The 10,318-nt window shown below is 29.3% G+C and overlaps 2 protein-coding genes across 2 annotated transcripts; both read left to right on the top strand.

Moving 5' to 3' along the window:
* Window positions 1-5,549: 5,549 nt before the first annotated feature.
* LOC145838640 (monocarboxylate transporter 2-like) lies at window positions 5,550-7,255 on the top strand. Its single transcript, XM_082946266.1, has 3 exons — window positions 5,550-5,751; window positions 5,975-6,118; window positions 6,306-7,255. Exons 1-3 carry the CDS (start codon window positions 5,550-5,552, stop codon window positions 7,253-7,255), a joined length of 1,296 nt encoding a protein of 431 aa, XP_082802392.1.
* A 663-nt stretch (window positions 7,256-7,918) lies between these two features.
* On the top strand, window positions 7,919-9,875 carry LOC145846020 (uncharacterized). Its single transcript, XM_082952983.1, has 3 exons — window positions 7,919-8,581; window positions 8,861-9,132; window positions 9,545-9,875. The coding sequence occupies exons 1-3, from the start codon at window positions 7,970-7,972 to the stop codon at window positions 9,837-9,839; spliced, it is 1,179 nt and encodes a 392-aa protein (XP_082809109.1). The 5' UTR covers window positions 7,919-7,969; the 3' UTR covers window positions 9,840-9,875.
* Window positions 9,876-10,318: the final 443 nt, after the last annotated feature.

Raw genomic sequence — 10,318 nt, 5'->3', positions numbered from 1 at the left:
TGTTTAAATCACTACACAAACAAAATATATAATAAGTATTAGCAATCGTAAAGTTCTATACTAACAGCTTTGACGAATTACGCTCGCGATTTTATATTCTTGATGCTCGCAACTAGATGCTTGATATTCTTGAGTCAATTTTTGTTAACTTGCTTAGCTACTTCTTTTGAACTTCATATAATGATCTTAAACGCGAAACGATATGTGACTAACGCGTATTTGAAAGACAAGCGCCGATATATATGCATTGGAAAGAAGTTAACTCCTTCGAATAAACAATGTTGTTTTGGGAAAATTGTTTTTAGAAAGCTTATCATTGTTTTTATTGTTACAAACAGTTTCATATTTATTCACACACTTTAAAATTCTAAAAATAATTGTTGATTTCATTACAGAAACAGTTTAAAAGAAATTTTCCAACAAAATGTGGCGACGATATTAAAAAAATAACATGCATACACATTACACAAATCTTTTTTTTTTTTCTTATCAAACATTAGTTCTCATTTGACATCAAAGCAGATGCATTATCAGAAAACAGCCAATACAACTTTGATAAATCTTGTTTAAATACGTTGTCTCGTTTGTTTACGCACTTTTGGTATGGACACAGTGTGCGTAGATTGACGAGAGTTTGCTGTGCTTTTGAAATTTATTGATTAGTAAAAACAAATATATTCAAGAAAAGTTTTTCACTTTTTTTAAATTTACTGACTTAAATACTCAAAGATTCAATGCTCGAGTAACAACGTGAAACATTATATGCTTTATAATACTAAATTAGAAAAAACTTTAGTTTTTTTTTTAATTTTTTTCTAAAATTATTAAAAGTCACTATTTAAACAGTATCTTTGAAAAATATTATAAACGATACTATAAAAATGTTGAAAAAATCCTTTTTTTTTTTGTAATCTATGATAGGGGTAATGTATATAACATAAAAATAATTACAACAAATGTCTTTGAATAAAATATTTTTATGTTAAACTACGATACTACTATGCATCAAACTTAATATTATCGAACAAAAAAAATTTCAATGATACTTCTGATAATTGAGTTTACATTGTGAAACATTTTCATGGCGTTTTTTAACTTAAAACTTAATAAAATCTTTTAAGCAGTCCGTGCGTATAAGGTAATCCTTAATTTAAATGTTAACTTTATAAATTATACTTTATTTTTAATAATATTTTTTTTTCATGTACTAGAAAACTTTAAACTGATTCTTATAAGTGTAGTTGTTTTTGCTTTAAAATAAAGACTATGATAAAGGATATGGTTTAGGACTTAGCTTTTAAAACTCGAACATTTCTTTTGGACAAACTTTGTAAACTGTATTTCATAATTCAATATCTAGATACTTTACTAAATAAACAGTTAAAATTTATCTGTAAAATATCTTTAAAGTTTGAAGTGATTTATGTAAAAAAGTTAACGACAACAAAAAATATAGACATCATAAAAATTTAGGTATCATATCATATTTGTTGAGATTATTAAGTAGATCAAATGTTTAGTAAACTCTGTTTTTAAATCTTAAAAACTGAAAATTTTAAAACTAGGTAAATGTTTTCAAAGTTTTTATTGTGTATTTTATTAAAGATATACATATCAATGTAGAAAAGACTTTAAAGCACTAAAGTGAGTTTTAGCTATTACTAACTTTAAAAAAATAGTTTTTGTCTTTAAATTGGTTAACAACATCGAAAATCCTTTGCTAAAGTTTATAAAAGTTTTTTAAATGAATTGTTTAGTAAAGCTACAGGACTTAACTTTTATACATTTTTTAAAATAAAATTATGTATAAACACTTTAAAACTTATATTTTTGCACATATATTTTTAATTTATCTGATAATTAACGGTTTAACTTTTGTATTAAAAAAAAAGTCAATAGAATGATTTAAATATTTTTACGTATAGTTTGTTTCATTTAAACTATCAAAATAGTTTAAGTTTAGAAAAACAGTTTTAATAAAGTCTAGAATCAATAAATGCTAAAATGTAAACGCAAATTATGTTAGCATTTACTCTATAGCAGTTAAAAAAAAAATCATAGTCGCCCAACTTACTGGAACTTAAAAAAAATTCAAACCCCTTATTAGATACTGCCCTTTACTAGTTAATCGCCAATTTACTTTTTTTGCCGTCTTACTATTTATTACCTTCTGATACCCATTTCGCCAGCTTTAGGAAACCCTGTTCTATTAGAGTATACAATTGTACACAGTAGTGCGCGCCTGTACACAGCTTTGCCTCAGTGCCATAGTAAAATGTACCTGTTTAGATTGAGAGTGCACGTGTGAACATACATAGTTACATGCATAGATTATTTAATCCGCTGAAAAGAATAGGTCCTAATACCTAGTGTACGAAAAAACCTTTCGGTTATCGAGTCGTACACGACTTGGATACAGTTTAAGGTTTTGTCCAGGAGAGTGTATTTTTTGAAGCACTAAACTAAATAAAAAGCTGCTTGGATAAATGTAGTATAATAATCAAGCAAACACAATTCTCTTAAAATTTCAAAATTCTAAAAATACTTCTATTGGAACGAAAGTAAATTATTGCAAATATTTTTAAACCAAATATGAAAAAATCATTTTATACATATAAAAGAGCAGATAATATTTTGCAATGATATTTATATTTGTAAAATCTATCTGTAGTATCAAACACTTGATCTATTTTTATTTAAAATTGTTTAAACATAGAATAAATTATCAACCTTTTATTAAAGAGATTAACTTATAAGAGATGTACACTTGTATGTTTTAGACTTTATTTCTAAAAAATATACTTCAATACTTCATTATAAATTTTAATATTGTAGAGTAAATGTTTTTTGAATAAGTTTATGTTAAATATAATTCGAAATAGTTAACTAAATGTTAAATTTTAAAGTCCTTGAAGAAGAAGCTTTAATGCAATGTTTTATTTTAAACCGTTTTATTTAAAGCTTATGTAAAATAACATAGAGTCAGTCGTAACTTAAAATAAAAAATTATCATGTTAGTTTTTTCAAACGAACTTGTATAATTTTAATTGCTATTTCATGTTAGTTATCTATGTGTATTAGGTTCAAAGTTCTTGCATTAAAGTAAACAATTTTGTTATAAAGCTTTATCATAACTTTAGTTGTAAAACCTGTTAATTAAAAATTAAAAATTGTATAAAATTCATACAAGTTTTGTATAAAGTAAATACAAACATAAAAGTATGAACAGAAGTAAAAATTTAATTAGTATGTTGAGAACCTTTTTTATTACGTGTTGATATAAGTATAAATATGGAAAATAAGTATTAAAACCACTTTAGTAATAATTTAGTTAATCGGTATACCTACAGTCAAATCATGAAAAGCAAAAAAATAATAAATTGACCTATTCTATGTTTTATCAATATATTTGTAAACACCTATCTAGTGAGAAGTTTTATTTGGTTTTATACTTTTATGTTTAATTTTTTAATTAAAGACCAGTTCTTCTGTGAAGTAATTTGTTTTTTTCATTTTAAGCACTTACATCAAAAAAACAAACACAAATTTTTTGACTTTAGAACTTTTAGAAATGTTAAAAGTTTTAAAATAAAAAAATCAGTTTAGCTTATATACTAGCGTTGTACTACTATGTAATTAAGTTTTTACGAGATCTAATACTCACAACTTAAAAAATAATGTTTTTTGGTTTTAGTTTTGATTCATTTCATTGATTCTACTCACTCATTTGTAACAATATATATAACAAACTTTTGAAGTTTGAATACAAGTTTTATTTAATATTATAGTGTAATAGAAAGAAAACAGTTATTATTTTTAAACGATAGCTGATCAAAAAAAAAAGGTTATGTTTAGGATGATAAAATGGTAGTGTTTATAAAATCAGAGCTAAATGCACAAAATACTTACTAGTAAACAATCTTTACATTTTACTAAATAACCCGTACCTTATATAAAATAGTTTAAAAGATGTAAATTTAAAACGTTTAAAAAAAATATATGCGCTAATTTTAAACAGCAATTATGTAGTAATGTTTTATTATTCAATAACTAAAAAAAAAATTTATGTTTATGTCCAAAAAATGTTACTGATACTATTATTGTTTTTATCATTGTTCTTTTTTTTTTTGTTTTAGTGTAGGATCAATTACTCTAAATGCTTTTATTGTTAATTATTAAATTGTTTACTCAACGAAAAAAAGTTCGCTCGAAGTGTTTGGTCCTAGGACCTGGTGCACGAAAAAACCTTTCGGCTATCAAGTCGTACATCATGGATACATTTTAACGTCTTGCCCAGGACAATTTTATTATACACAACTAAATCAAATTTTTAGTTATGGTAATTGAACCTTTCTGTTCTATTGTTTCGATGAAAGTTTAAAACTTTTACTTTTTTATCATCATTATTTAGATTTAAGATGAAGTTATAAAGTTTGTTGTTATAAAGTTTTTGTTTAATAATTTAAACTTTTACCAAAATTATTTTCTAACACTTAATGCAAACGCTTAAAAGTATTTATTTGTTTAAAGATGTTTTTAAACGCGCTGTTAAAGTAAATAATTGATTTTCGTGCTTATTTAAACATGATCTAGTTTTTTAATTAAAATGTTATGAAATATAGTTCATCTAGTAAAGCAGTTATTTGTGAAAGGTTTTTTTTTAAACATTCAAAATAAAACTAAGTACAAGTTTGTGGTCTAGAGATATTAGTAGTGTAATATCCTATTCTATAAACTTTCTCCCTAGTCAAGAACTAAATACATATACATTTCTTTTAAGGCTTATGTTTCCTGGAAGTCAACAGTACTTAGTTTTAATTTTTTTACTTATTATATAGATAACTTTAAGCTTCATCACGTTTAGAAAGTTTTTAGTTGAAGTTGTTATAAAAAAAATTAAATAAAAGAAGTATTTTTAGATTACAAAAAGATGCTAGTAAATTCATATTTATATGATTGTATTAACTAAGTCTATTACTTGAGTTTTTAAAGATATTATCATACGTTTTTCCCCTCGCACTGAAAAAGAAGTAAAAAGTTCAAAATACTATAAAATACAGCTTTTATACTTTAACACTGTTTTTTTATTTAAAATGTTATTTTTTATTGGGTCTAAGTTTTGTTTTTTATTTAATTGAAAGTTATTAAACTTTTAATTTAGTTGTTCAGAAGCCTATAGTTAAAAATATAGGTATACTGTCATGTTACAACTTTATAAATAATTTGCAATAAAATTTAGATATTTTTACTTGGCTAGTTTAATTAACTTGGACGAATTAAGAATGAACCAAAAATAATTATCAAGTTTGAATGCCTTCAAGCTTTTTGCTGCTTTTGACCAACACTTTAAAAAAAAGTTATGACATCATAATTTTTAGAATATAATATTAAACAGTAAGAATAAATACTAAAATTGAAATAGGCTTAAACAAATAATTAAGTTCTAACTTTATAAAGTAGCAAAACGATTTATTTTTAGCTTTTAAATTTTACAATAAAAGAAGAAGTACTAAACACTAATTTATTTCAAAATCAACAAAATTGAAAATATGAGTGACGAAAATGAGAATAGTTTGACTCGAAAAACGAGGGCTTTCATTGTCGGCTGTGCATTTCTCACTCTTTCATTTCCAGTTGGCAGCATATGTTCAACTGGGCCACTCTTCTTCGAGTTTCAAAGCAAGTTCAACGCGAACGCGATTCAAGCCTCAACTCTTGGTTCCGTTATGTACGGAGTATTTTTTTTGCTTGGTACGTTGTTTAAAAAATTATATTTAAATGACTAGTTTAATGGAAAATATTTAAAAGATAGATCAGCATATAACACTTGTTTCTATTATTTTTGCCGACTCGAAAAAGCACTGTTGTAAAATAAAATAAAAGCTTTTAATTTTCTTTTATACAAAAAATCAGATGCAATTTTTAAAAATCAATTGTAAACTTTAAGGTTTGTAAAAACTTAAACAACTGTAAGGTCCCATTGCCACAATATCTTGCAACAAGTTCGGATTTCGATCCACCTTCATCGCCGGAGGGATCATAGCTTCCACTGGAACTATAATTTCAGCATTCGTTACCAATCCGTACATAATGTATTTTACATTTGCTGTTATGTTAGGTGAGACATAAGCAAAAGTTTTACTTTTTACTTTTTAGAAGCTTAAAGAAACATTTTCACAATAATACTTGTAAATTTCAAGAAAAGTGGTAATACGATTGGATTGTTGACTTTTGTTTAGATTTTAAAAACATTAGAACAAAAAAGTACCAAAAAATTTAACACAAAATTAACATGCTTTTAACAGGTGCAGGATCATCTCTTGTGCAAACTTCCACTTTCTCTTTGGTTGGACAAATATTCACCAAAAACCGACCTTTCGTAAACAACGTGGTGAGTATGGGAAGGTCAATTATTTCCATTCCGCTAAGCGTCGCCGTCCAGCTTTGGATCGACAACTACGGGTGGTACGGATGCTTGCTGTTGATGGGAGGAGTGGTTTTGCAAGCACTGCCCTTCAGCCTTTTGCTCACTCACACAATAAATAAAATGCCGGAAAAGCTGCGAACCAAATTTAAAACGTCCAAGCGAAAAAAGGTCCTGGACGTAAAACTTTTAAAGAACAAAACTTTTTTGTTGTACGTAACCGGCTGCGGCTTTCACATGGCCAGCATGATTTTGGTCAGTATTTACCTGGTGAGATTTTCACAATCCCTGGGAGTTGACTCTATCGCGTCGGCTTCGTTAAACTCGACTTTATCGCTGCTTGACATTTGCCTGCGACCTGTTGTGGGTTGGTTCATGAGCAAAACAGAAATTTTTGGTTGGAAAGTAGATCGCACACTGCTGTTTCCTCTCTTTCTCGTGATTCAAACAATTTCAACATTTTTAATGGCGACAATATCAACTGATTTCACTTCACTCTGCTTGTGCACGATCTTTTATTCGTTGGCGTTAGGGTTTTGCGGTTCCTTGCCTGTGACTGTTTTAGCAGACTTTTTTGGAAGCGAGCTTCTCGGGAGCTCGATAGGAATAAGGTTCTTTGTTATAGGAATTTTCAGCTTGATGAGTCCCCCCTTGGCTGCTGTTTTTGTTGAAAATTACGGTGGTTTTGGTTACAACAAGTACAGAACACCTTTCTACATGAGCGCCGCGTGTTCTTGCGCTGCGTGGGTTATTTTGTTTTTTACTCGTTTCTTACACAGGCGAAGCTCAAACAGCAAACAACGGTCAGAGTCGAACACAATAGTTAAATGAAAAGTTGCCAAAGTTTTGTTTTAAGTTCTTAAAAATAAATTTTTATACTAGAAAATGAGTTTATTTTTAATTTTTATCAATATATTTTTGTATGTTAGTGAAATTAAACTTAGTACGTTTATATTTTAATAAGTTTGATTTTGAGTGAACTGTTTTGTAAAACTTTTTTGTATCAATTACAGTTTAAATTAGTAACAAGAATATAAAAATTTGTAGTCTTTTGAAAGAAAGTTTAATGAACATCAATTAGTAACTTACAACATGTTTAATGATTTTATAGAATGGTTTAACTTATAGATATTAAGTTCCAAACTAATCAAATTTCTTTTACTTTAGCCTTTACAAAAAGCTTTAAGTTTTTATAATACAAAGCTTAGTTATTTGGTGTAAAATGGAAAAATAGTTAGAACATATGATCAGTTAAAAAAGATAATATTACTATTTATGAACATTTTTATTTTTTAGATTATTATTTGAACAAACTGAAAATTTTCATAAAGTCGATTGAAACGTATAACTAAAGCTTGGTTAAACATTAACTTGTTTATACAAATACAAAAATACTTGTGTTGCTTATAATGTTTACAATTTAAGTAAAAGCTAATCAAAAACTTTAAACGTTTGTAGAAATTGCAATAAATTTGTAAAAAAAAAAAAGTTTTCAAATACAAAGAAAAAACCTCAAAATTGTGAAAATAGTACATCTAGTCAACTATGAAGCGAACTAGAAAACAAAAACGCACCAAAGACAAGGGAAGTTCCTCAAGAGCAACGCTCAGTTCAAACTCAGAGCCTGAAAGCAAAAAACCAAAATGCCCGCCAAACCCAGCAAAACCCGAAGTCTACCTCACTGCACCAGAACAGCCGAAAGAAAAACATCCCGGCCAGCTCAACGCCGAACAGCTGAAGCAGTACTTTGAAAAGGGCTTCGTAGTGGTCGAGAAATTTTTCAGGACCGAGCAACTGGACCAAGTGCGGGCAGCAGTCGACAAGTTGGTCGACGGCCTCGCCGGAAGGCTCTTCGACGCGGGCCTGATCAAGAACAAGCACGAGGACAAGGACTTCTACAACCGGCTCACCTTCATCGAGAAGGAGTTCAAGGGTGCGGCGGTTCTGCTGCACAAGAGGGGGGAACTGCCTGCCGAAGTGCGGAAGCTATGGTCGGACGACAAGCTGCTTAACGTGGTCGAGCAGATGATCGGTCCGGAGATCGCGGGCCACCCCGTGTGGAATTTGAGGACGAAAACGCCCCAAAACGAGCAGACGACGGTGCCGTGGCACCAGGACAACGCGTACTTGGCCGAAGAAGCGCTGGAGACTTTGCAGGTTTTTTTAATAGAAATTTATATTTAAAGGCTATGGTACTTTTTGAATTACTTTGATATGACAGTTGAAGCTTTTGTAGTGTATTTGGCAAAAGGAAAAGTAACTTATTTGCAATTCTATTGATTTAGTTTTTATATAAATTTTATTTTTTTTGAAATGCATAAAGAAAAGCTTTAAAGAGCTACTACTTAAGTTAAAAGTTAAAACTACATAATGAAAGATATACCTATTTCATTTACAAATTATAGACTGATTTATATAGTCAATAACATGTTCAAGGTGACAGCGTGGATTCCGCTGATCGACGCCAACATGAAGAACGGATGCATCGAGGTGGCGTCAGGAGGCCACCGGGCTGGTAAGACGGTGAAGCACACGTGCTGCAGCGGAGGAACGTGGTACGTGGAGCTGGAGGAAGAAGACATGAGGAATGAGCTGGGAGTGGATCTCGAGAAAGATCTGGTCGTTTGCGAGGTGCCGTACGGAGGAGTGCTGTTCATGAACAACGCTATTCCGCACAGAAGCCTCGAGAACTTCTCAGAAATTATTAGGTATTTATCAACAAAAATGCTTAAACTTGATTTGATGAATTTTTTTTACAAAGTTTGTTTTAGAAAAAGTTCTAATTGAAATATACTTTAAATATATATTATTTGTTTACCTGTTTTCGCTGTTTAAAATAAATAACTGTTTTAAATTAGAACATAGTAACTTTAAAAACCATTCATGTAAGAAAAAAAAAATTGCATAAATCTGAATAACACAAATAACAACTAATGAAAACTTATACCAGACTAAATTGGTAAGAAATTTATGTTTTGCAAGTTTTGCTTTATATTCTACTGAAAATCCTTACCAAACTGCTTTAAAATTGATGTAATAAGTATTAACTTAACTCGCCTTAAAATACTAGTTCGTCATCGCGACTTGAGCCTACCTAAAAAAAATATTTTTTATTTTAAGATGGAGCCTTGACCTCCGTTGGCAGCATCCGGACCACGACAACGGGTTCTACGGGCTCAAGGACTGCGTGCTGATGAGGAGCAAGAAAAACCCCGACCTGAAAATTGATTGGACCAAAATGGTGGGCGAGGACCGGACCAAGCTGCAGATGGAGGCCGTTGATAAAAATGATGACCAGCTCGTGCCCGAGATCTGCGGGCCGTGGATGAAAAGGTGGCAGATAGTCCACCACAACCGGCACACGGAGAGGTTCAAGAAGATTGGCCTTAAAGGTAGCAACTATCACAAGGCATAAGTGTGGGTTTTTTGTTGATATTTTTTGAATGTTATAACTGCTCAAATAAGACTACTTGGTTGTTATATTGATGCTTTTACTGATTTTATTTGTTTATTGCTTTTAAAACTGATAATTTAGTTGATCTGTTTTTATAGTTTTACTTAGTAAACTTTAATAAATATTGAGATATTTGTTTCAAGTAATAAAGTTTGAATTTAATTGCTAGACGTCTTTAAGAATTGAAATTCTTTATTTTAATGTTTATTAAGTTTTTTGTAATTTAAAACTTTTTATTTAATAATTAAAATAAAATCAATAACATTCACTATTTAAAGGTCAAATGAGTTTGAGTTTTAAAGTTTTCGCGTTTTGTTGTTGTTTTAAGAAAGTTATGTTTATATTAGTGCTAAACTAAATAGATAAAAGCGTTTTTCATTTAATAAACAATTTTTTTTATAAAACAATATATACAATAAAACTGTTTTCTGTTCGTTATT

Source organism: Thalia democratica, chromosome 1 (genome assembly GCF_965202585.1).
Source record: "Thalia democratica chromosome 1, ktThaDemo2.hap1.1, whole genome shotgun sequence".
Taxonomy (NCBI): Eukaryota; Metazoa; Chordata; class Thaliacea; order Salpida; family Salpidae; genus Thalia; species Thalia democratica.
Note: the sequence above shows the minus strand (reverse complement) of the source record. Positions and strands in the feature narration are given on the sequence as shown.

Coding starts and splice junctions, on each gene's coding strand:
- LOC145838640 (XM_082946266.1), top strand. CDS start 5,550: ATGAGTGACGAAAATGAGAATAGTTTGACTCGAAAAACGAGGGCTTTC. Junction 5,752..5,974: donor CGGAGTATTTTTTTTGCTTG/GTACGTTGTTTA, acceptor AACAACTGTAAG/GTCCCATTGCCACAATATCT. Junction 6,119..6,305: donor TACATTTGCTGTTATGTTAG/GTGAGACATAAG, acceptor TGCTTTTAACAG/GTGCAGGATCATCTCTTGTG.
- LOC145846020 (XM_082952983.1), top strand. CDS start 7,970: ATGAAGCGAACTAGAAAACAAAAACGCACCAAAGACAAGGGAAGTTCC. Junction 8,582..8,860: donor AAGCGCTGGAGACTTTGCAG/GTTTTTTTAATA, acceptor AACATGTTCAAG/GTGACAGCGTGGATTCCGCT. Junction 9,133..9,544: donor AACTTCTCAGAAATTATTAG/GTATTTATCAAC, acceptor TTTTATTTTAAG/ATGGAGCCTTGACCTCCGTT.